The 27730-nt window shown below is 35.5% G+C and overlaps 1 protein-coding gene across 2 annotated transcripts in view; it reads right to left on the reverse strand.

Moving 5' to 3' along the window:
- The window catches only part of LOC150076877 (protein phosphatase 1 regulatory subunit 21), a 371714-nt gene that overhangs the window by 259007 nt on the left and 84977 nt on the right, over positions 1-27730 (reverse strand). For both annotated transcript variants that reach the window (XM_090386067.1, XM_090386066.1), the window contains 2 exons: positions 25620-25730; positions 22243-22407 (listed from right to left, as the gene is read on the reverse strand). In XM_090386067.1, coding sequence (XP_090242193.1) covers positions 22243-22407; positions 25620-25730 — 276 coding nt within the window. The remainder of the gene's footprint in view (positions 1-22242; positions 22408-25619; positions 25731-27730) is intronic.

A 27730-nucleotide genomic window follows, 5' to 3' on the forward strand; every position in this document is an offset into this window, starting at 1 on the left:
CAGATATAAATTAATGAGGCTTGCAGCTATACTGTAATCAAGTCACAAAGGAGGCTACAGGTTAAGCAGTTAAAGGAAAGCAGATCACGAGAAATCGTTAGCAAAGAGTTCTTTACTTATGTAAACTCTAGAAGGAAGGGGATAAATTAGATTGGTACACTTAACATAGATGGTTCGACTATTGATAATCCTGCTCAAGTAGCTGATAAACTGAATGAGTATTTTGGCATCTACATTCGCACATGAGGAGTTATTCAAGGAAGGCAATGCCAGAAGTTTATCAACCTCTAATAGGGAGCTAAGTGATTTTGTAATAACTGAGAGCAAAGTGAGAGGAAACTGTCGAAGTTAAACATAAAAATGGCACCTGGAGCAGATGAATTCTATCCAGTTATATTGAAGGAGGCAACAAGGGAAGTAAGCAAAACCTTAGCCATAATTATGAGATCAACCTTAGAGTCAGGGGAGGTCCCCATGGACTAGAGATATGCAAATGTACGGGAGATGGAAGTGTGGTTAATAAAGAAGTGTTTGATTATTTTATCACATAGAAAGAAGTTATGACTATTGAAAATAGACTTTTAATGGGAAACCCAAATCTAATAACTGTGGAGTATATTGTATCAATAAGTTCCTTTCGCAGGAATTGGATTCCCGCGTTCAGAGATCAGGAACTCTCACCCCGAACAAATATGAGTTTCGTTTTCGCATGGTTATAACTCCTTTTTTTTTACTATTTTTGGAACCGAGATATCAGCCCTGGAAGTTAGTTCCCCCACAAAAACGAGCTCTGGACCAATGGGAGCATGGCCCTATAAATACGCAGGTAAGAACAAAGGAAGAGGAGCTTCTTGCAGAGTTTTTAGAGTTTTTTGGAGTTTTGAGCAAAGAGAGTTTTAGGGTAGAGAATTTTTGCATTCGTTTAGAAGAGCAAAGAGAAAGTTTTTTAGAATCTTTGAAGGAGCTTTTGGCAGTCTTGGAGAGTTCTGGGAAAAATCTTCTTAGAGTCCTAGGGAGTCCTCTTGAAAGAATTGATAGAGAGAGAGAGAGAGAGAGAGAGAGAGAGAGAGAAGAAGACGACAAAGATTAAGAAAAGACTGTTACCACAGCCTTACCTAGACCACCGACCTGAAGCTTCCAGCAGAGCTGACTGGAATGGAACGATACAGTTGCTGTTCCAGATACAGTGGACCAAGACATTCCTTATACTGGTAAGTTTTACCTTACTCTTACCCTCTTTTAGTACATAAGCCTCCCTCCTCATTAGGATAATTGTTATTGTAACACATCATGACACATTGTCTGTAAATTAGAGTTTAACTTGACTAGTTGATGAATTTGAAGTGTTGGTCAAGACATCAAAGGCGGATATTGTTGGGATAGCAGAGACGTGGTGTCACACAGATATAAGGAATGCTGAACTGGAATTTGGGGAGTACAATGTGTACAGAAAGGATAGACAGGGTAGGAAGGGAGGAGGTGTTACGCTGTTAATTAAGAAAAACATAAAATCAAAAGATGTGCATCCAGTTGATATAGATGAACAGTGCACTGTTCAGTCAGTCTGGTGTGACATAAGCACTGCGAAAGCAAAAATAAGAGTAGGAGTGTGTTATAGGCCTAATGACTCGAATGAGTACAATGAACAATTGTACAGAGAAATAGAGTGGGCGAGTAAATTCATGCATTAAGAATCTGCAGATAAATGAACCACTAGGTGGCAGTGATCACAGTGTGCTGAAGTGGGATTTACTCAAAGAGGTAACTACCATTAGGGGTAAAGGGAAGGGTGATTGCTTCCGTAAAGGCGACTACGATGGACTGAGACAGTATTTAAATTCTATACAGTGGGACCAACTGATGATGTTACCAACAGCAAATTCAAAATGGGAAGCATTCAAAGAACTTATCTTGGAAGCTACTAGGCTTTACATACCAACTAAGAAATATTGTTCAAGGTTTAGGCCAAAATGGATGTCAGATGAACTAATGAGGCATATGGCAGAGAAGAAAAATGCATGGGACATATACAAATTAACACATGACACAGAAGCCTATGATAGATACAAGTTGATATGCAACCAAGTTACAAAGGAGGTTAGGCAGGCGAAGGCAGATTACGAGAAATCCTTGGCAAGGGATGCAAAGAAAAACAGCAAAGAGTTCTTTACTTATGTAAACTCTAGAAGGAAGGGGATGAATCAGATTGGTCCACTTGATATTGATGGGTCAAGTGTTGATGATCCTGCTCAGGTAGCTAACAAACTAAATGAATATTTTGCATCGACATTCACACATGAGGAGTTATTCAGCGAGGGGAATGCCAGAGGTGTATTCAACTCTAGCAGTAAGCTACAGAATCTTGAAATAACTGGGAGTAAAGTGGAGGAGAAACTGTTGAAGATAAACACAAGAAAGGCACCCGGGGTGGATGGGATCTATCCAGTTATATTAAAGGAGGCAGCAAAGGAAGTAAGCAAACCCTTAGCCATAATTATGAGAGCTTCCTTAGACTCAGGGGAGGTACCCATAGACTGGAAATGTGCAAATGTGACCCCAATTCACAAAGGAGGATCAAAGGCTGACACAAGTAATTATAGACCTGTGAGCTTAACTTCTGTTCCAGGAAAATTAATGGAGGCACTGGTTAAAGAAGCACTGCAGGATCATTTAGACAAGACTTCAGTTATAGCTCAGACACAGCATGGTTTTGTTAAGGGGAGGTCTTGCCTGACCAACTTGATTGGATACTATGATGCAGTCACAAAAGAACTGGATGCAGGGAATAACTTTGATATTATATACTTGGATCTTAGAAAGGCTTTTGATACTGTTGCACATGGAAGACTGCTACACAAATTGGAGCAGTGTGACATTGGAGGCAAATTGCTGCTATGGATAAAGGGGTGGTTGAGGGGGAGAAGACAGAGTGGTAATCAATGGACACTGCTCATCATGGACTGATGTTATTAGTGGAGTCCCTCAGGGCTCAGTGTTGGGTCCATTATTGTTTTCTGTATTTATAAATGATATTGATGATGGTATATCGGGCTTAATGTCCAAGTTTGCAGACGATACAAAGGTTGGCAGGGTTGTCAAGGACACTACTGACACTATGCTGCTGCAACAGGATCTGGAAAGGTTGAGCAGATGGGCTGAGAGGTGGCAAATGAAGTTTAACATTGACAAATGTAAAGTACTACACATGGGAAACAGCAACCCCAGAGCAACGTATCAACTCTGTGGTACTACACTGACAGTGGTAGAGAATGAAAGGGACTTGGGGGTGGTTGTGCAGGCAGATATGAAGTTCTCTGAGCAGTGCAGACGGGCTGCAAGAGTAGCTCATGGAGTATTGTCAATGATATACAGGAATTTTTCCAGCAGGGATAAGGAGGTGATTATTCCATTGTATAAGGCGATGGTCAGGCCACACCTAGAGTACTGTATACAGGTCTGGAGGCCTCATTTCAAGAAGGATGTAGAGCTGCTGGAACGAGTACAGAGAAGGGCAACAAGATTAGTGAATGGAACAAAGGGGTGCTCTTACGAAGAAAGGCTTAAGTTTTGCAAATTACAGTGTCTGGAGACTAGGCACCAGCGAGGTGATCTGATAGAGGTGTATAAAGCCTTGAATGGTTTAAGCATGCTCAATGCTGATGGGATTCTTCCTCTAGCTCAGAAAAATCACCTGAGAGGGCATAAATTCAAATTGAGGAAAGACAGATGTAGGATAGACGTGCGGAAATTTGCCTTTAGCCAGCGGGTGGTTGGTTGGTGGAACAGACTTCCATCCCTTGTGGTGGAGGTTGATAGCCTAAATAAGTTTAAGGCTCAGCTGGACAGGTATTTTGAACGAACAGAGGGGTGAAGTGGAAGTGGGTTTTTTTTTTTTTTTTTGGCTGATGCTGCATAAGCTTGCTTTCTTGCATCAAATGCCTCTACTAATGCTAATGCTAAAAAATCGGAATGTCTTATAATGGGGGATTTTAACTTCCCAGATATTAACTGGAACTTGTGGGTTGGTCACTCACACACTAGTCAGACTTTTGTGGATTTATTGGATGATTGTTTTCTGCAGCAGCATGTTCGAGAGGCAACCAGAGAGGGTAATACTCTTTATCTGGATATCAGAATTGATCATTCGTGTATTAAGAATTTGCAGATAAAGGAACCGCTAGGTGGCAGTAATCACAGTGTACTAATATGGGATTAACTTAAAGATATAATTACCATCAGGGGTAAAGGAAAGGGCTTTTGCTTCCGTAAAGGTGAGTACAGTGGTCTCAGACAGTTTTTAAATTCTGTACAGTGGAATCAACTGACAATGTTACCAACAGTAAATTCTAAGTGGGAAGCATTCAAGGAATTAATCATGGATGCTACTAAAAGTTTCGTATCTATTAAGAAATATTCTTCAAGGTTAGGCCTAAATGGTTATCAAATGAACTAATGAGACTCGTGACAGAGAAGTAAAATGCATGGGATGCATATAAATTATCAAGTGACTCAGAAGCCTATGGCAGATATAAGCTAGTCGGTAATCAGGTCACAAACGATGTTAGGCAGGCGAAGGCAGATTACGAGAAATGTTTGGCAAAAGATGCTAAGAAACGCAGGAAGGATTTCTTTACTTATATAAACTCTAAAAGGAAGGGGATGAATCTGATTGGTCCACTTGGTATCGATGGTTCGACTGTTGATGGTTCTGCTCAGATAGCAAACAAACTGAATGAGTATTTTGCATCTACATTCACACATGAGGAGCTATTAAGGTTTGAAAATGGCAGAAGGTTATCAAATTGTAGCAGGGTGCTTGATGATTTTGTAATAACTGAGAGAAAAGTAAAGGAGAAATTGTTGAAGTTAAACATAAGAAAGGCACCTGGGGTGGATGGGATCTATCCAGTTATATTAAAGGAGGCGGCAAAGCAACTAAGCAAACCCTTAGCCATAATTATGAGAGCATCCTTGAAATCAGGGGAGGTCCCCAAGGACTGAAGATGTGCAAATGTATCCCCAATTCACAAAGGGGAATCGAAGGGTGACATGAGTAATTACAGACCAGTTAGTTTAACTTCTGTTCTGGATAAAATAATGGAGTCACTGGTTAAAGATGCATTGCAGGATCATCTAGACAAGACTGGAGCAATAATTCAGACACAGCATGGGTTTGTTAAGGGAAAGTCTTGTTTGACAAATTTGATATGATATTATGATGTGGTTACAAAGGAACTGGATACAAAAAATAATTTTGATATCATATATTTGGATTTCAGGAAAGCTTTTGACACTGTTGCACATGGAAGACTATTGTACAAATTGGAGCAGAATGGTATTAAGGGTAAGTTGCTACAATGAATAAAAGGATGGTTGAGTGGGAGAAGACAGAGGGTGGTAATTAATGGGTGCTCTTCGTGCATGTTGTTGTTGTTGTTTGGTTTTTAGGAGCATTAGCAATTAAGGCCATATTGCTCCGGGAATATGCGGTGGTCATTCCCTGACCTTTCCGCATCCTCCGTATTTGGTGGTGACGGGCTCGAACCCCGGTCTAATCAAGAAGCGTGTGCTATGCACTGCTGCTCCTTCCCACCTGGCTACGGAGGCGGCTCTTCGTGGACTAATGTTATTAGTGGAGTCCCACAGGGTTCAGTGTTGGGTTCTCTGTTGTTTTGTATATTTATCAATGATATTGATGAAGGTATATCAGGATTAGTGTTGAAGTTTGCAGATGATACAAAGGTCAGCAGGGTTGTTAACGACAGTAATGGCAGTATGCTACTGCAACAGGATCTATAAAATTTGGGCAGATGGGCTAAGAAGTGGCAACTGAAGTTTAACCTTGACAAATGCAAAGTACTGCATATGGGTAGAAGTAACCCCAGAGAAATGTACCAACTGTGTGGTACTACACTTAAGGTGTAGAAAATGAAAAAGACCTGGGAATAATTGTGCAGTCAGATATGAAGTTTTCTGAGCAATGCAGACAGGCTGCTGGGACAGGTCATGGAGTTTTGTCAATGATATATAGGAATTTTGCTAACAAGGAAAAGGAGGTGATTGTCCCTCTGTATAAGGCAATGGTCAGGCCACACCTTGAGTACTGCGTACAGGTCTGAAGGCCTCATTTTAGGAAGCATGTAGATTTTCTTGAGGGTGTACAGAGAAGGGCAACAAGATTGGTGAGGGGAATGAAGGGATTCTCTTACCAAGAGAGGCTTAAGTTCTGCAAATTGCAGTGGCTTTAGACTAGGCACCTGCACAGTGATCTGATTGAGGTGTATAAGGCCTTGAACGGGTTGAGCACGCTGAATTCTGATGGGATCCTTCCACTTGTTCAGATTACGAACCTAAGGGGGCATAAATTCAAATTAAAAAAAGACAGATGTAGAATAGATGTGCGGAAATTTGCCTTTAGCCAGCGGGTGGTTAATTGCTGGAACAAACTTCCATCTGTTGTTGTGGAAGTTAATAGGTTAAATAAATTTAATAAGGAACTGGACAGGCATTTGGAGGGAATGGTGTGATTTTTTTTTTTTTTTTTGGCCGATGCTGCATAAGCTCATAAACTTGCTTTCTTGCATCAGATGCCACTACTACTACTAAACACTTTCAGTTTTTTCCTAGTGGAGGTAATTCCACGAGTGAAGAACCCTGTGACGATATTAGATTTGTTCGTGGAGGCAGTTCAAAACTATTCGTAACTAAATGGGAACCAATTTTGCCTTTAGCCAGTGGGTGGTTAATTGCTGGAACAAACTTCCATCTGCCATTGTGGAAGTTGATAGGTTAAATAAATTTAAGGAGAAACTAGACAGGCATTTGGAGGGAATGGTGTGATTTTTTTTTTTTTTTGGTGGATGCTGCATAAGCTCATAAACTTGCTTTCTTGCATCACATGCCACTACTACTACTACTAAACACTTTCAGTTTTTTCCTAGTGGAAGTAATTCCACGAGTGAAGAACTCTGTGACGACATTGCTCAAGAAACGATATTAGATTTGTTTGCGGAGGCTGTTCAAAACTATTCGTTACTAATTGGGAACCAATAAGCAAGCACAATTGTCTTTTAAAGCCTCTGAAATCAGTACTGCGCTGGCTCACATGTAACAGAGCATCATCTTTTTTAATAGCTTTCGGAACTAACATTTCACTCACGAATCTGTTACAAATTACTAGACTTTGGTGTGGTTGGTGTTTTAGTGTAGGAGTATTTTTGTTTTGTTATCAAGTAAGTAATATCTGCAATATCTTATGTATTGTTTATGTATTTATCAAAACTGAATTGTTTGATGAGGATTAATTGGGAATTAAAAAATTAATTCCCAATTATCACTTGCTATACATTTATAGCAAGTGATAATTGGGAATTAATTTTTTAATTCCTAATTAATAAAATATGTATGAAAGAATTGCGCAACCAAAATGATTAAAACCACAACAACAAATCTAGAGCGCGTGCTATAGTAAAAACGTGTGAGTAGAATGCACACTGTAGTGGTACCGAAAATATTTTGAGGGGGGCCTCAAAACTGAACTGCGCCTGGGGTCTCTCAAGTGCTAAATCCACCACTGGGTAAGAAGTTAGTTTAACTTCTCTTCCAGGGAAACTAATGGAGGCACTGGTTAAAGAAGCATTGCAGGATCATCTAGACAAGACTTCAGTTATAGCTCAGACACAGAATGGGTTTGTTAAGGGGAAGTCTTGTCTGACCAATTTAATTGGATACTATGATGTAGTCACAAATGAACTGGATGCTAAGAATAACTTTGATATCATATATTTGGATTTTAGAAAGTCCTTTGATACTGTTGCACATGGAAGACTGCTGTACAATTTGGAGCAATGTGGCATTGGAGGCAAATTGCTGCTATGGATAAAGGGACGGTTGAGTGGGAGAAGATAGAGTGGTAATTAATGGACACTGGTCTTCATGGACTAATGTTATTAGTGGAGTCCCTCAGGGTTCAATGTCGGGTCCATTGTTTTCTGTATTTATAAATGATACAGATGATGGTATATCAGGCTTAATGTCCAAGTTTGAAGATGATACAAAGGTTGGCAGGATTGTTAATGACACTAATCATTAACATGTTAATGATTAGTGTCATTAGTGCTAATGTTAATGACCAACTTGATTGGATACTATGATGCAGTCACAAAAGAACTGGATGCAGGGAATAACTTTGATATTATATACTTGGATCTTAGAAAGGCTTTTGATACTGTTGCACATGGAAGACTGCTACACAAATTGGAGCAGTGTGACATTGGAGGCAAATTGCTGCTATGGATAAAGGGGTGGTTGAGGGGGAGAAGACAGAGAGTGGTAATCAATGGACACTGCTCATCGTGGACTGATGTTATTAGTGGAGTCCCTCAGGGCTCAGTGTTGGGTCCATTATTGTTTTCTGTATTTATAAATGATATTGATGATGGTATATCGGGCTTAATGTCCAAGTTTGCAGACAATACAAAGGTTGGCAGGGTTGTCAAGGACACTACTGACACTATGCTGCTGCAACAGGATCTGGAAAGGTTGAGCAGATGGGCTGAGAGGTGGCAAATGAAGTTTAACATTGATAAATGTAAAGTACTACACATGGGAAACAGCAACCCCAGAGCAACGTATCAACTCTGTGGTACTACACTGACAGTGGTGGAGAGTGGAAGGGACTTGGGGTGGTTGTGCAGGCAGATATGAAGTTCTCTGAGCAGTGCAGACGGGCTGCAAGAGTAGCTCATGGAGTATTGTCAATGATATACAGGAATTTTTCCAGCAGGGATAAGGAGGTGATTATTCCATTGTATAAGGCGATGGTCAGGCCACACCTAGAGTACTGTATACAGGTCTGGAGGCCTCATTTCAAGAAGGATGTAGAGCTGCTGGAACGAGTACAGAGAAGGGCAACAAGATTAGTGAATGGAACAAAGGGGTGCTCTTACGAAGAAAGGCTTAAGTTTTGCAAATTACAGTGTCTGGAGACTAGGCACCAGCGAGGTGATCTGATAGAGGTGTATAAAGCCTTGAATGGTTTAAGCATGCTCAATGCTGATGGGATTCTTCCTCTAGCTCAGAAAAATCACCTGAGAGGGCATAAATTCAAATTGAGGAAAGACAGATGTAGGATAGATGTGCGGAAATTTGCCTTTAGCCAGCGGGTGGTTGGTTGGTGGAACAGACTTCCATCCCTTGTGGTGGAGGTTGATAGCCTAAATAAGTTTAAGGCTCAGCTGGACAGGTATTTTGAACAAACAGAGGGGTGAAGTGGAAGTGGGTTTTTTTTTTTTTTTTTTTTGGCTGATGCTGCATAAGCTTGCTTTGTTGCATCAAATGCCTCTACTAATGCTAATGACAGTACGCTGCTGCAACAGGATCTAGAAAAGTTGAGCAGATGGGCTGAGAGGTGGAAAATGACGTTTAACATTGACAAATGTAAAGTACTACATATGGGAAGCAGTAACCCCCAGAGTAATGTATCAACTCTGTGGTACTACACTGACAGTGATAGAGAATGAAAAGGACCTGGGGAGAATTGTGCAGGCAGATATGAAATTTTCTGAGCAGTACAGACGGTCTGCCAGAGTAGCTCATGGTGTCTTGTCAATGATATACAGGAATTTTTCTAGCAGGGATAAGGAGGTGATTATCCCCTTGTATAAGGCAATGGTCAGGCCACACCTTGAGTACTGTATACACGCTTGGAGGCCTCATTTTAAGAAGGATGTATAGCTGTTGGAACGAGAACAGAGAAGGGCAACAAGATTAGTGAATGGAACAAAAGGTTGCTCTTACGAAGAAAGAGCTTAAGTTTTGCAAATAACAGTGTCTGGAGACTAGGCACCTGCGAGGTGATCTAATTGAGGTGTATAAAGCCTTGAATGGTTTGAGCATGCTCAATGCTGATTGGATTCTTCCTCTTGCTCAGAATAATCGCCTGAGAGGGCATAAATTCAAATTGAGGAAAGACGGTTGTAGGATAGATGTGCGGAAGTTTGCCTTTAGCCAGCGGGCGGTTGATTGCTGGAAAACTTCCATCTGTCGCTGTAGAAGTTGATAGCTTAAATAGATTCAAGGCAGAACTTGACAAACATTTGGAGCCAGTGGATGGGTGAAATAAGGGGTTTTTTTTTTGGTTTTTTTTTGGCTGATACTATATAAGCTGGCTTTCTTTCATCATGTGCCATTGCTAATGCTATTATATAACTCGTTTGAGCAACCTCAAGCAGACAGTGAGAAAATAATAATGAATTAAGTGTAGTTAGCATATAGTTAAATTCGTGATAAATACAACTCAGAACTGAAAAGAAAGTAAAGAACAAAGTAGCAAAAAAAAAAAAAAAAAAGGTACTAAAACTTTGTAAAAGAAAAAAAAGTTTCTCGCTACATATTCATAAAACTAAGGATCTCAAGAAATAAAAAGAAGATTACAGAAAAGTAAAAAACAAAGGAAATGTAGTGAAAATAGGAAGGCTCAAGCAGTTCAGGGGGTTGCAAATCGCATTCCCATCGATGGGACCTGAATGGAGTCCTGAGAGTATGAATCAGAAATTTAAAGAAATGTGAAAACAAGAATAATAACTAACAAACAAGTATTAAATGAATGAAAAGGGACAAAAATAAATGGACATCGTATATTGTATGGTCAAGCATCATACGTAGCCATATGTCATACAATGTATGACATGTGAACAGAATGTACAAACCTAGAAAATGGAATGGGGGAAGGAAATTAGCTGAAGAACATGTCAAGATTGAAATAAAAAACAATTACCCAAGATAAGGCAAATATAGTTGGAAAGCAAAACTAGTTAGAAATCTGATTTATATCAAAATGATCAGGTAATAATTTTTTAAAATTGATAATATGAAAATGAAAATTTTCATATGAAAATTTTATGACCTTATGAAAATGATATTACAGAAAATTCAGGGGAAAAGAATTGCCAATAAGTTTAAGGTAGAATTTTCTAGGGTTAGAAATATCAATAATGGATATCATCCCAAATAGTGACAATCCTGATACACTGAGAAAAGATGATATTAGAATGAACACATTTAGAAATATTATATAGCCAATGAGAAAAACTAACCACATCAAAATTAAAGGCATCACATTTATAAAAATTAATAATAGCATGCCCATTATCAATATTAATGTCTAGGTATAAATAATTGACTTTTTGATTTAAAAAATTAGTTTTTTTTCCAAAGTATCCATAGGATACATTGGAAAAAATAATAATAATAATACTTTGGATAAAGTGTTTTTTTTTTAGAATAAAGGATAAAGATGGCCAAATTCCTCAAGAAAATTTGGACAAATGAGCACACACAGAACATCAAATAAAACATCATCATCAGAACATAAATAAGAATATGCCTTTGAAAAGAGGACTTCAAAACCAATAGAGGTATAATGATACATGAAGTAGGACTGCCCATAGGTATTCCTTGAATTTCCTGGTAAACCAAATTACCATCAAAGACATAGTTATTGAAAACACACAGATTAGCAAGATTATTCCAAATGTGGAATTGCATTTAATTATAGGTTTATAATTCTGATATATTTTCTGTAGAACTGTTTTTAGATGCTGATGAAAAGATATGAAAGTAAAGGTTTGAATATCTGCAATTTTATAATAATGTAAAATTGCAGGTATCCAAAAGTGGTAGATTATTAAGTATTATTTTATTATTAAGTAAAACCCATGATAGGTTTAAGTAATTGCTCCAATGTTTTTTGTGAAATTTGGGAATAAAATATACAAAAGGAAAATTATAATTATTTATGTTTGATTTCAATTTCTTATTTAAGGCCAATAATTTTTTGGTATAATAATGAGAGAGGAAAAGACAGGTTTGTAGGTATCATTGCACTGAAACTCTTCTTTTAGAGTATCAGCATAAAATGCTTTATAGATGAAAGCAAAATCATTGGTATTTTGTTGACAGGAGCAATAATAAAATGATCTTGTAATTGTGCTTCAATTTCGACAGAATTGTAGTGCCTGAAACATTTATGATAGAGAGACTGAGTAGATTTCTGAATAGTTATCAATAAGATCAAAGAAAATAATATTGATCCCCATCTGGAAGGTTTCAACAGGTGTGTTGTGTTTGTAGAAAAGGGAAATCGTCATCATCATCAGCCATTTTCAATCCACTGCAGGATGAAGGCCTCTCCAGCAACTTTCCAGTTCCTTCTGTTTTGAGCACTGGCCATCCATTTACTACCCACAAACTCATGAATTTCATCTATCCATCTCCGCCTTTGTCTTCCAGGGAAATATTGTATTTCCCTGGAAAAGGGAAATACAATATTCTAAATGGTCCTGATAGACTTTCTTCTTTTTTTCTTAAATAAGTAAAATTAACTTTTGGGATTAACCTAAACTTATAACCAAATCTCCAGAAATAATATGACCAAAATTGGGATAATGAATGATTGAAAATTGTTGCAAATACAGTTGTCCAAATCAAAAATGTCAGCACATAAATTAGTTGCTATTGTTTTACAATTACAAGCAATTAAGTTTAGAATATTTATATCAAACTTCAATATGAGTATTTTAGTAATCAGTAGGAAGTGGATTGTTGTGTGAATTAATACATTCATTAAAATTAATATGGTCCAAATATTTATACTGAAATTATACCAAATTACTACCAATGAGAGTAGGTGTGTTATACGCCTAATGAATCTGATGAGTATAATGAGCAACTGTGCAGAGAAATAGAGTGGGCCAGTAAATCAGAGTGTCTTATAATGGGGGATGGAACTTGTGGGTTGGTCATTCACACACTATCAAGGCTTTTGTGGATTTATTGGTCGATTGTTTTCTACAGCAGCATGTTTGGGAGGCAACTAGAGGGAGTAATACAATTGATCTGATTATCAGTAGTGATTCTTCGTGCATTAAGAATCTGCAGATAAAGAAACTACTAGGTGGCAGTGACCACAGTGTGCTGAAGTGGGATTTACTCAAAGAGGTAACTACCATCTCGGGTAAAGGGAAGGGTTTTTGCTTTCGTAAAGGTGACTACGGTGGTCTGAGACAGTATTTAAATTCTATACGGTGGAACCAACTGATGATGTTACCAAGAGCAAATTCAAAATGATAAGCATTCAAAGAATTAATCTTGGAAGCCACTAGGCTTTTCATACCAACAAAGAAATATTGTTAAAGATTTAGGCCTAAATGGATGCAAGATGAACTAATTAGACATGTGACACAGAAAAAAAAATGCATGGGATACATATAAATTAGCATGTGACACAAAAGCCTATGATAGATATAAGCTGGTCTGTAACCAAGTTACAAAGGAGGTTAGGCAGGTGAAGGCAGATTACGAGAAATCTTTGGCAAAGGATGCAAAGAAAAACAGCAAAGAGGTCTTTACTTATGTAAACTCCAGAACGAAAGGGATGAATCAGATTGGTCCACTGGATATTGATGGTTCAACTGGTGATAATCCTGCTCAGGTGGCTAACAAACTAAATGAGTATTTTGCATCTACATTCACACATGAGGAGTTATTCAGGGAGGAGAATGCCAGAGGTGAATTAAACTCTGGCAGTGAGCTAGATGATTTTGTAATAACTGAGAGGAAAGTGGAGGAGAAATTGTTGAAGATAAAAATAAAAAAGGCACCCGGGGTGGATGGGATCTATACAGTTATATTAAAGGAGGCAGCAAAGGAAGAAAGCAAACCCTTAGCCATAATTATGAGAGCTTCCTTGGACTCAGGGGAGGTACCCAGGGACTGTAAATGTGACCCCAATTGACAAAGGAGGATCAAAGGGCAACACAAGTAATTATAAACCTGTTTAACTTCTGTTCCAGGGAAATTAATGGAGGCACTGGTTAAAGAAGCATTGGAGGATCATCTGCACAAGACTTCAGTTATAGCTTGGACACAGCATGGGTTTGTTAAGGGGAAGTCTTGTCTGACCAATTTGATTGGATACTATGATATGGTCACAAAGAAACTGGATGCGGGGGAATAACTTTGATATCGTATATTTGGATCTTAGAAAGGCTTTTGATACTGTTGCACATGGAAGACTGCTGCACAAATTGGAGCAGTGTGGCACTGGAGGCAAATTTCAACCATCCCTTTATCCAGTGTGGCACTGGATAAAGGGATGGTTGAGTGGGAGAAGATAGAGTGGTAATCAATGGACACTGCTCTTAGTGGACTAATGTTATTAGTGCAGTCCCTCAGCATTCAGTGTTGAGTCCATTGTTGTTTTCTGTATTTATAAATGATATTGATGATGATATATCAGATTTAATGTCCAAGTTTGCAGATCATACGAAGGTTGGCAGGATTGTTAAGGACACTAATGATAGTACGCTGCTGCAACAAGATCTAGAAAAGTTGAGCAGATGGGCTGAGAGGTGGCAAATGAAGTTTAACACTGACAAATGTAAAGTACTTGGGAAGCAGTAACCCCAGAGTAACGTATCAACTCTGTGACAGTGATAGAGAACAAAAATGACCTGGGGGTAATTGTGCAGGCAGATATGAAGTTTTCTGAGCAGTGCAGACGGTCTTTCAAGAGCAGCTCATGATGTCTTGTCAATGACATACAGGAATTTTTCTAGCAAAGATAAGGAGGTGATTATCCCCTTGTATAAGGCAATGGTCAGGCCACACCTTATGTACTGTATAAAGGTCTGGAGGCCTCATTTTAAGGAGGATGTAGAGCTGTTGGAATGAGTATAGAGAAGGGCAACAAGATTAGTGAATGGAACGAAGAGTTGCTCTTATGAAGAAAAGCTTAAGTTTTGCAGATTACAGTGTCTGGTGATCTGACTGAGGTATATAAAGCCTTGAATGGTTTGAGCATTCTCAATGCAGATGAGATTCTTTCTCTTGTTCAGAATAATCACCTGAGAGGGCATAAATTCAAATTGAGGAAAGACAGTTGTAGGATAGATGTGCAGAAGTTTGCCTTTAGCCAGCAGGTAGTTGATTGGTGGACCAGACGTCCATCTTTTGTTGTGGAAGTTGAGAGCCTAAATAAACTTAAGGCTGAGCTGCACAGCTATTTGGAGCAAGTGGAAGGTTAAAATAAGGGGTTTTTGTTTGGCTGATGCTGCATAAGCTTGCTTTCTTGCATCGTATGCTGCTACTAATGCTAATACATGAATAAACCTATACATGCTTTGATTATGCTGTTCTTAACACTGAAAAGTAGAATATGTATAGGTTATACATTAATATGATCACTTTCCCAATCATTTTTTACAAGAGAAAATTTACCCAATTTAGATATGTTCTTATTTTTAATTTTGTCTTTGGATTTATTATGATCTTTTAGTTTGTAGTTTAATAAGAAATTTGACTATGTGAAATTTGTTATAAATATAGGTATCTTGACTCTTGAAATAGAGACAAGAGTTGTGCATTACACAACAATATTCTTATATATTTTATTTGTATGTGTGTGTGTGTTTACATATACTGTTATTCTAATTAATATTATTCTGTTTATTTTTTCCCTTTTTTTCTATTCCTCTATTACTTTTACCTCTTAGCTTATATATGTATATATAAATGTTGAACAGAATAACAAGAAAGTATAAACAAGAAGGCAGAAAAATGGAAAAAAAGAAGACAAAAAATGAGGAAGTAGTCTAGTGCAGTAAAAGGCAGCAAATGCTAAACCTATGCAGAGCATGGACAATAAAGTGAGGAAAAAAGTGAGTGATAGAAGGTAACAAAAAAGTACAATAAGAGAATTTCTCTATTTCCTTCTTTTTTTTCTCATTTTACACACACACACACACACACACAGTGGAAGTCAAAAAAATTTTGTTCACCTCTTTTTACTATATCACTGATACAATTTTTAATTAATACATACATTACGCTTTCATATATACTGTACAATACTTGTAGCACAGTGAAAACAAAATGTAGTACAGTATCATTTTATATAACAACAGAAACAGCAACAACTGTTGATAATATTTTGTTTCAAAATCCAACAAAGGCCTGGCCCCAAGGTTAGATTTTTGGAGTTTTAATTGTATTTATTTATTATTAAATTATTTAAAATTTCTTTACTGAAATTTCTTGGTTTTAATAATTATATACTGTATTTTACAATAAATATCAAGAAAGAATTTTCTTAGATTAACAAGGAAATAATGGAAATATTGCAGTAGGAGCCTTAATTTTGCAAAAAAGTGAATTGAATTTTATTGCATATGTGTGTCAACATTAAATACATAAATTAAAAGTATTTCATTCTCATTCATTTTCCTTTCAAAAGATAACCCCTTATAGAGTTTTTGAAGCTGAACAAAAGTTCAAAAAATTAAATTGAACCAGAAGTGTCAAAAGTTCCGTAAGTAAATCAGAAATTTACTAACTCTGAGGTTGGCAAATCAGGAAATTATTGTATATACTTTTTTGGAATGACATAAAACTATATATATATATATATATATAAAAGAGTTTGTTTATGAATGGGTAATGCACACACATTATTTCTACCAAGATGGTTTTAATGCATTGTTTTAATCATATCTCATATTGTGAGATATGATTAAACTCTTGTACTACCTCAAATAAGTAATGTTTCATCTATTGATTAGACAATTTTACTTATTCTCGGTGGATACCACCGCCCAGATGGCACTGTTTTGAAGCTTATTGGCTTCTCATCGCTGGCTGGGCAGGTACCCTGTTGTTGCAATAGTGACAACCCAGTTATGAAGTCTTCTCTGTAGATGAAGCATTACTTATTCGAGTAGTGCAATACCATGACAACTCATTGTGAAGATATTCACAATATGAGATATGATTAAAACGATGCATTAAAACTACCTCGGTAGTAGAAATGGTGTGTGTGTGCATTACTCATTCATAAACAAACTCCTTCATACTCTTAGGCATTTAGCCAAGAAATATCTTTTAAATAAAACCATGTAACCATCAGGCATCTCTCATATTGTGGAACTATACTTCAAAATTGGGTTGTCACTTTTGCAACAACAGGGTACCTGCCCACTGATCAATGAGAAGCCAATAACGGTGCCATCTGGGTGGTGGTATCCGCTGAGAATAAATAACAATAGTCTTCTCCATAGGTGAAAAGTTACTTATTTGGGGATAATGCAATATCATGGCAACACATAACGGTATTCACAATAAAAGATATGATTAAAACGATGCATTAAAAATACCTTGGTAATAGAAATGATATGTCTGCATTACCCATGCATAAACAAACTCCTTCATACTCTTAGGTATTTAGCCAAGAAATATCTTTTATATATCTTTTATATATATATATATAATAGGCTGTAGTGATAAAACGGAACGTCTGAAAAATATATAATACTAATAATAATAATATATAATAAATAATAGTGGATTATCGATCCAGGACGCTGTTAGTAATAGTAGAAGTGCCCAGCAACCATAATGAAATAAAGGAAATAGACTAGATAAGTGTGTGGGATAGGATTTCCATTATAGCAGCACCTGACAGGTGCTGCTATAATGGAAAAAATTAAGTGCTTGAAAAATAAGAGAAGATTACCTATAAAATTATATAAATAAAATTAAATTAAAATATAGAAATAATAATTATTGCTGTAATTCCCAAGATTTTAACTACGTTATCAAGGGTTGGGGCAGCCAAAACAAAAGAAAACACAGCAATAAGCAAGGTCTCTGTTTCTGTTATGATGTATACGTGGCAAACGTATACATCATAGCCAACCCAACAGAGACCAAAAAGAAAAAGAAATAAAAAACAAAACAAAATAAAATCTAAAAATAAAGCTAAATTTAACACAAATTGATTCCAGTTAAAAAAAAAAAAAATGATTCCAGTTAAAGAAAAAAATTAATGAAAAGCAAACATCCCTACCTGAATATTAACAAAGAAACTTAAATATCAGGATGAAAGAGAATATGACAACTTATTCTCATATATGACAACTTACTGTCAAACTGCCGGGTGAAGTGAACATAACAGGGCTGTAATGAAGACCAAAGGAGTAAGCTGAAAGTTCACAGCATATTTAGAACAGCTAAAGTAACCCCGAGTACAGGGGGAAAGGAAGTGTGAATTGATCAAAGTGAACCATACCAGTGTGACAGTGGAGTAAGCAATTAAACAGAAGAAGAAAATGAGCTAGCAAAGGAGAAAGAACTAGACAAACAAAGTAGTGTAGAAAGCCTCTAAACTTTGTAGTACAAGAAAAAAGAAGTGATAGCAGAAAAATAGTATCTCAAATATTGCTTTTGGCCAGCCTAATCACGCACACGAGATATAAGATATAGTATATAAGAACAGTAAAAAGTAAATGGAAGAAGGAGAATGTAGTGGTGCTTGGGCAGTCCGGGATTATGTAACCCCTACCTAAAGCAGGTCCCTGGACATATGCCTCATGTTTAAGTCAGTAATGGTATTATTTTTAAAAATATGCAACAAAAAAATGTCAACAATGAACAATAAAAATGACAAAACAGTTAGCAATACAAGACAAACAAAAGAACACATAATACCCTCAAGTTGGCCAATCTGTGGGCACAGGCTTTCTACACCGTGAGACACGACAGAGGCTAGGGGGTATATGACTATACATTATGTAGAGGCCTGAATGTAAAAAGAAATCAACCAGAAATCAATCAATTATGTTGTTTTTATCAATAAGTTTTTTAAATTTCATGACATTCAGTGCTTTCTTGAAATGATGGTAAAGGAAGGTTGAAGGGAGACTATTACTGAGCAGTTTATTATGGGGTTAATTTGACATTATCTAAATCATAGCTATGATGTATATTGGGCAAACGAATACATCATAACAGAAACAGAGACCTTGCTTATTGCTGTGTTTCCTATGGTTTTGGCTGCCATCCCTTGATAACGTAGTTAAAATCTTAGGAACCAGCATTCAGTACCATTTATATATTTTCATTTAATTTTATTTATATAATTTTATACGCAATCTGCTCTTATTTTCAGGCACTTAATTTTTTCCATTATAGCAACACCTCAAGGTCAGCACTCCTATCCAAACACTTTATCTAATCTATTTACCTATATTTCATTATGGTTGCTGGGCACTTCTGCTATTACTAGTAGTGTCTCGGATCCATAATCCACTATTATTTATTATATATTATTAGTAGTATTATATATTTTTCAGACGTTCCGTTTTATCATTACAACCTATCATTATTATATATTTCACAAGCATTGTCTTGGCATTGCTTACGCTGCCTTGAATTGCTTTGTATTCACATCAAAATCAGTTTTTCACCTTGCTGACTTGTCAACTTTTGAAAACTGTAGATAAAAATTATATCTCACTTTTACAAACCTTGTGGAGACTATAATTATTTTATAGACATTTTATTTTAATTATTGGCACCTTGCCTTTGGTATTCTTTTTGGAATACTTTTGTTTATATTGTGTTTGTGCTCCATATCGCACTACTATTTTTCATTTTTTATGCTTTGGTATTTTTATTTTTAATCTGTTTATATGACCTTTATGAATAGTCAACCCAATAATAACATACTACATGGGGCGAGTAGGATAAATCTGACCCCAGGGGATTATGCTCTTACAGCCCTTCGATACATACTGCTAACTAACAACATTCACATTTATCACACACTACACAGAGAAATCCAGCATCCAATGCTTCTAGCCTGAAGCATTGGCCCATATGTGCATCCACAGCATAATTATAAAAATACTGATGTACCTATTTTCAACAAATGCAGCAATGTGGTTTACCTGATACCTGCAATATGAAATATGTAGGACTAACTGATGATAAACTTCACCTTAGGCTGAATCTACATAGATCAGATAAGAATTACAATACTAGCACAATTTTCCATACTAGCACAAATACCTGACCCTACCACAAGAATAAACAGGAAGAATTATTTATGCTAAAGTTAAAAAATCTTTATGCATATGGACTCAATAATAAGTTTAATCACAAAATCATCACAAATAATATTACAGAAATTTGCATATACAGCAAACCCTTGATTTAACGGAACCCGATATAACGGATTTCGGATTTAATGGACCGGACAAATAATATAGTAATGTACATATTAATCAGGACCATATTTTTTTTAGATTATACAAAACTTCGGTGTTGTTATTAATTAAAAATTAATAATAATTACCCACTTTTATTTTTATAATCAAATTCAGGAAATTGTAGTCAGGAAATGGTTTTTTATTCTTTCTGAAAACATGTTCAAATAGCTGTTTTCCCAGATTACAGATAAGAGCAGACAGTGACTTGCGAGCTGAACGTGACTCGGGACACTAAACTGTATGTCTACCGACTCGCTTTGTTTCGGTCTCAGTCTGCCTCAACCTATCGTGCGGTCAGGTTGTACACAGAGTTTCTGTGATTTCTGAATTGTGACTTTATTTATTAAATAATTTTGCAATCTTTACAGTTTGAAATGGCATCAAGTGATAGAGGAGTTAAAAGAAAGCGCGTACACTTAAATGTGGCAAAGAAATTAGAGCTAATTGAGAAATTAGAACAAGGCATCTCAGTAGCACGTGTTTGTGAAATTTACAGCGTAAAAAAACAAACTGTTTCTGATATCCGTAAATCAAAGGCCAAACTACAACATAATTTTATATTGTACAATACTGTATATTGTATTAAAGTTTTTTTTTACATTAAGAACAATAAAAACTGCCCCCCCCAGGTTACATTCAATTTAATGGACTTTCAGCATTAACAGACGCCCCTTCTCCCCTATTAGTCCGTTAAATCGAGGGTTTACTTACAAATTCCAAGTCACCAAAAGCCTTGACAATTCCAGACCTTATAGGAAACAAACCCAAAAGTACCATTATTTCTATGCATAAATACAAGCTGAGTGATTTTCAACAAACCATCACTGAATGGGATAACAGTCAATTTAATGTACAGATGATTCATGATCTGCTATTCTGTACTAAACATAACTTCCTAAAGGCCCTTTACAGGTTCATCCTCACCTTTGACCTCACTTCTAAACACTTACTTCAACTTATAACAGACATTTGCAAATTTAAATTAAAATCCAGCATCAATCTGAATAGCCAAGATAATACTACCATCATATTTAAATACAATACTAGCTTGGACAATTTCAACACTAATAGCTGCATTAATAATTTGACGGACCTACTTCCTGCTGGCTGCCAGAATTTGAACATTATATACAGATTCAACTATGCTAAACCATTTGGACTCATAGCTTGTAATTATAAACATCTAGCTAATAACATGGATAAATTTTCTGTTGAGCTCATTTCCCCATGGATGTATTTGCCATTGGCCAAATTTCCAACCTTTTGTTGACATATCCAAGTTTGAACTATAATTTCTCTATAGATAATATCTATAACAGGACTATATACTTTTCGTGGCAAACTGAAAGAAAAGATAAGTCTTTTCAAAGGTGCTGATATCTCAAACTATAGAGCTACCACCATGAGTTGCCTACATACTACCATAAAAATAAGTGATTCTCCAAAAGAGAAGTATAATGCTACTTATGTTCTTTTTTTTTTTTTTTTAATCAATTTTCTTGGCTATAAAAAAGGATACAAATCCTATAATAAATATTACTCTAAGTAATATTTATTATAGGATTCAAGTTTCAAGAATATTTTTCTAAATTAAAATCACTAGAATTCCTGGAATGGGAGAGAAATCACAAGACCAGCAATCAGCAAACCTAATACAGAATCGAAAGATCTCGATGCCACGTTAAGAGACAACTACAACTAAAACCATCATTACACCACATCAATTTCCTTTATTGACAGCATCTTGTTTTGGAACCTATGCTAGTCCCTTGATCAAATGCACTACTTCTCTCTATGGTTAGGATGTCTTTGCTTTGTCCAGACAAGTAAGCAAAGAGAGAGGACATCACAAGACAGAGCACGTCTTTCTTTGAAATACATGCTGTTTAGTATTTTTTTTTCCTGAAGTATTAGAAATTTGTAAAAAGAAAGTAAATGGAACAGGATTTTTTAAATAATTGTGATATACAACAGTCAATAACATCAATTTTTAAGAAGTAAGTGTAAACTACATTCTTTACACATCAGAAAATGGCTACTTCTGGACAGTAAAAGGGAAGGGAAAAAAAATGAACTGTATCTTATTCAATTACTGGACAAAAAAACTGAAATATTTTGCACCATCTAATGGACTCACCTCTAATTTGGCTCTCTCTCGGGTTAATTTCTCAATTGTTGCTTCATGTTTTTTGATAGCTTCATTAAAATTATGACATTGTTTTGACATATCAGACTCCAAGCTTTCCAATTTTGAGGACAGTTCTCCTACTATCCGTTTATGTTCACTCTCTGTGGTATACACCTAGTTGAAATATTAAAATACACCAATGTTGAAATATTACTGTGAGAAGTTTCTAAAATAATCAGGAAAAAAAAAAAAAAAAAAGAGGTAAAAAACACTACAATAATGCTAATTCACAGAATGAGAATTATTGTCCAGCATCAAAAATTTGAACATTTTTGAATGTTCAAATTTTACATTTCTGAATGTAAACAAATTTTGTAATGCCCAGACGAAATTTTTATCTTGTTCTTTGCTCACACTGCTACCATGATTTTTGGGAAAATACTTCAAACAGGAATGCAGGAAATGAATCTTAAAGCTCATACTCCAACCAACTTTTTTTAAAAATTTACTCAGCATTTTTTTCAGCAGTCCTTTTAGAAATTTGGACCCTTTATGTTCTCCAAGAAGTTCTGAATAATATTTTTGAAACCATCTTTGTCCTTTCAACTGGGTATACTGTTCCTTCAAACTATTTGTACAATGTTAACTTTTCAATTTGAAGTCATGCAAACTTTCTTGTAGATAACAACTGGAAATCTGTTACAAATGTACTTTCATCATTCTTATCCATTACCATCACACATAATTTCATAAAACCCAGTTTTGTATGAATTGGAAGTAACAGCACTTTGCAGTTGGTCAACCAACATTTTAAGAAAGATATTTTCCAAATCAAGGCATCAAAAAGAATGCATACGGATGGCTGTTTTTCCCAATGTTGACTTCTCACTGAGCTGTCTCATTCGTTTAAAAAAAGTAATAATAATAATAAAAATTAGTTTGTACAACCATGAAAATTCTCTGCATGTTGACAATGCAGAAAACACAGAAATTTCAGGTCTCCATACATAATTCATTATACTGAACCCTTTCAGGAAGTTCAGACTACTTTTCAAGAAGTTCAGACTAACTTTTTCAAATGAACAGAATCAGCTATAGAAGCACACTGCTTACAACTGTGAAGCAGAATATCTTTCAGGCTGTCCTGGAAGAGTTAATAAACAACCTTCACTTCGCTTTGTTGACAGGTACTTCTACACTAGACATTAGTCAATCAATGTTATTATAGTAAATATGAGAAATAAGTGGAACTAGAATTACTGACAGTTTCTGTACCAAGAAATAAATGTACCTGAAGAAATCAAGTTCCTGACTTGAAGCCAGAAGGCATAAAAACTGAAAGATATGATCAACTAAATTATATATAAAGCATTTAGACTATGTATATAAAGTGCTTAGCATCATAATACACAGCCATTTCTGAATAAACAGAAAATTTTTAAGGTGGCATCGTTTTAGGTTATATCTCATATTGTGAATACCTTCACAACGAGTTGCCATGATATTGCACTACTTCGAATAAGTAACGCTTCACCTAAGGAGAAGACTAGTGTTACTTATTCTCAGATAGGTACCACCACCCAGACAGCACTGTTTCAGGGCTATTTGGCCCTTCGTCAGTGAGTGGGTAGGTACCCAAGTGATGCAATGATGGCAAAAACAGTTATGAAGTATAACTCCACAATATGAGAGATGCCTGATGGTGTATGATGTATTTAGACTAAGGCGCATTTAGGGCTAGAGCCTCAAGCTGCGAACAAATTTAGACTATGTATATAAAGTGCTTAGCATCATAATTAGCGCCTTAGTGCCTTAGTCTAATATAAAGCATTTATAAATGTTTTTTTTTCAGCTAGCCAAAGAAGACTCTAGGCATCTACTGGACTGAAGAAGAAATAAGATCCTCAAAACATACCACTACCATTATAACTTTTTGATGTGAATATATACTTTTCCATTATCTATCTGTCCATCTCTTTCTATATATAGAAATCTCTGTTGTTGCAATTTTTTTTATGGATAATCCTAATGAATGGTGTATATTTACTGATGCCTCAAAATTTAATTTTAAAAGCAGTTTTGCTGCACAATGGAAATGCATTTTCAGCAGTTCCTCTATTTCATGCTGTTAGCTTAAAAGAAACATATGAAACTATGTCTAAGATCCCGAGTGCAATAAGTATCATGACTTTGCTTGGAATGACTATGGCAATCTTAAGGTAATTGGATTACTCACTGTTCTACAGGGAAGTTTCACAAAATACTGTTTCTTTTTTTAGTGGGACAGTTGCAGCAGAAAAACATTATACTGCGTAGTACTGGGAAAAGAGGGAAGAATTTTTTTCAGTGGAAAGTAATATAAAAATATGTTCAATTGGTTGAACATGAAAAAAAAAAAGTTATTCTTCCATCTTTGCATATAAAGCTTGGATTAATGAAGAATTTTGTTAAAGCTCTGCATAAAGTAAGTGAATTCTGCTACCTAAAGGGAAGCATTTTTTCCAATTTAACAGATGCAAACCTGAGAGAAGGAATTTTCATTGGGATTTAAATAAACCCAAAGATGATGTATTTGAAACAAGCTATAGGTTAATGAACTAGCAGCTTGGCAATCGTTTAAAGCAGTTTTGTATGGGTTTATTTAAAGAAAAGAACATAATTATTTATCTCTGATGTCAACTTTATTGTAATGTTATAAAGATCAGGGCTACCAAATGTCTTTGAAAATTCATTTTCTTCATCTCAATTTTTTTTTTTCTTGAAATTTGAAAGGTGTAAACAGAATCATCACTTTCTTCGGGATATATCCACAATGGAAAAGTAGTACCAAAGTCACTGGGATACTGCCACAATGGGATTACTGCTGTTTTCGCAAGAGGGAAAACAAAATGGACTATAAGTAAAGCTTTATGTGGCAAACATCTCTAAGTAAATAGAATGTATGTAGTACATTATGTTTGATTAAAATATTTTAATCAAAAATGAATGACTCATTTTTAAGATAGCATATGTATTACTGTATGATATTTGAAATTGCACATTCAATTAGTTACTAAAATTTCAGTGGTTATAGGCAGAGGCACAATATTGGCGATTTTGGAATCAGTGAATTACTTTCCTTTAGAATCTGCAACCCTTGCTCTGAAGTTACAAAAAAAATTTTTTTTTTTTTTTTTTTTTTTGTTGGTTAGTGTCATTAAAAGCTTATTATTTCATGCCATTCATTATCCAGCTGTGTTTTAAATGAATTCAGCCACTGCTATACATATAGAAGTGAACAGGAAATGTAATCATGCCTCCCCCCCAAAAAAAAACAGTAATTCTAATTCAAAGTAATTCTATAACAATAATGTTATATACTGTAAAAAGGAGAGCAACATACAAACCTGCTGATGAAGTTTTTCATTTTCTTCTATTCTACTAAGCAGTTCAGCATTCAGTATACTTTGAGCTTCTGGAGTAACAGCAAGATTATGCACAGATGACTTTTCTTTGTTCTATAAAAATATCTGTCATTTAAATTTCTGTGATATATTACATAAAAAAGGTTACCTAATCAATTTACTACATGGCTAATATACAATTGAGAAGCAATATAATCAGAGATTTTATAATAAATCAGCACATATCCCAATTTTTAATAAAGTGCACAATTCTCAGAATTAACTAATTTTCAGAGAAAGTTAGTCTTTCTTGAGAGAAGAAAAGACAATTCAAAGATGGTTAAGGAGGGGAAAAAAAAGACATTAAGGGAATAAAAGCATACAAAAACATTGACATTCACTATCAATGCCTAGTATACTGGTATGATTAGCCAAAGTGTGAACCAATGTGAGAAGAGGGTTGGGATCCCAGTGACATTCACATCCCATAGAAGAATGACAAAACCTCAATTACACTAGGCAGTACTACGTGGAAGATGATTCACAACCCAGTGCAATACCACCACTTTTGCTTGATATATTTTGTGCAAGAAAATATGCTAGAAAGTCTACTAAACTGAACCCTAGTGGTAATGTTCTTAGGAAGCTTTATGTTCAACCCACATGGTGTAAACATTCTAGGAAGCAATGGAATTAATAAATGAATAATCCAATTGTTTATATTCTGCTAGCAGTGACTAGAGATAGTTGAAGTAGTGTATACGTAGAAACCATGCTATATTAAAAGATAAAGCATACCTTACCATGTCTATAGCATATCTAAAATTTTCATCACGTTATACATGTCCCCTCTACAAAACTTTTAATGCAGTTCCACATGAATTATTGTGTAAGTTGGAGCAATTAGCATATTAAGGAAAAAATTGCTGCTATGGATAATAGAATAGTTAAGTGGTAGAAGACAAATTAGATATAAATGGCTATTGTCTTCATGAAAAAATTCCACAAACAGGATCCCAAAGGATCAGTGGTAGGTTCCTTACTTTTCCACAGGTATGTGATTTTTTCCAAAAAGACTATGAATTACTCATATCCTAAATCCATGAAATAGAAGTCATTTTCCTAGGACTTCATAAACAGCACAGGAAATTATAAAGGACAATGACTATCATGTGGAAAAATACTTATTTTTAATAATTTTTTAGACAAACCAAAGTTTGTCAAAAAAATTCAACAGATAAAATGATTATGTTATCTGTCAATAATTATATACATATGAACTGAATTATCATGTTTTTCTCATAATGAAATATTGCTTAGTATTAATATCAGCAATGATACAAGGTTGCAAACTTATATGCCATCAGACTAAAAAAAAAAAAAAAAAAAAAAAAACTACCCACCTTATATGTACATCCCCTCTAATAATTTATCTAATCTTTCCTTAAATTTATTCAAACTAGCCACTTCCACAATAGTAAATGGAAGTTTGCTATAAGAGTTAATTACACTATGACTGAAAGCAAATTTTAACCCATCTAGCTGAGCAACTTGTCAAATGCTCTAAATAAAAAGGAGATAATATTATATTGGATATTTAAATCACTACATATAAATTTGTAATCAGTTTTAAACAATAACATATTTATAACATTTCTTTTATACAAAAGGCTATTATTAATGCATGTGCTCACAATTGCTTATAATGAATGATGCATCAGTCATGATAGCTTCTCTCTTTCACCACCAAGTAGCTGCCAATGTTCCTATCAAGTATATGATTTGCTAATAATATTTAGGGCAGAAAGCCTCAAACTACATAAAATTCAAACTATGACATTGGTTAGTGGATTGGCATCATTACTACATAGTTGAATTTTTTAGACAAACTAAATTCTGTATTGGCATCATTATTGCAACATCTCATATTGTGAAATCCTTCATAATGAGTTACCCTCCTTATACTTCAAATAAGCTTTACTTATTTGAAGTATAAGAAATATAATGCTTATTTGAAGCATAAATTCAAACTATGACATCGGCCTTCTCTAATTAGCATTAGTTGAGGCATATGATGCAAGAAAGCAAGCTTAAACAACATCAGTCAAAAAAAA

The sequence above is a fragment of the Mastigoproctus giganteus genome, chromosome 12 (genome assembly GCF_048544385.1).
Source record: "Mastigoproctus giganteus isolate SK-2022 chromosome 12, ASM4854438v1, whole genome shotgun sequence".
NCBI classification, from domain to species: Eukaryota; Metazoa; Arthropoda; class Arachnida; order Uropygi; family Thelyphonidae; genus Mastigoproctus; species Mastigoproctus giganteus.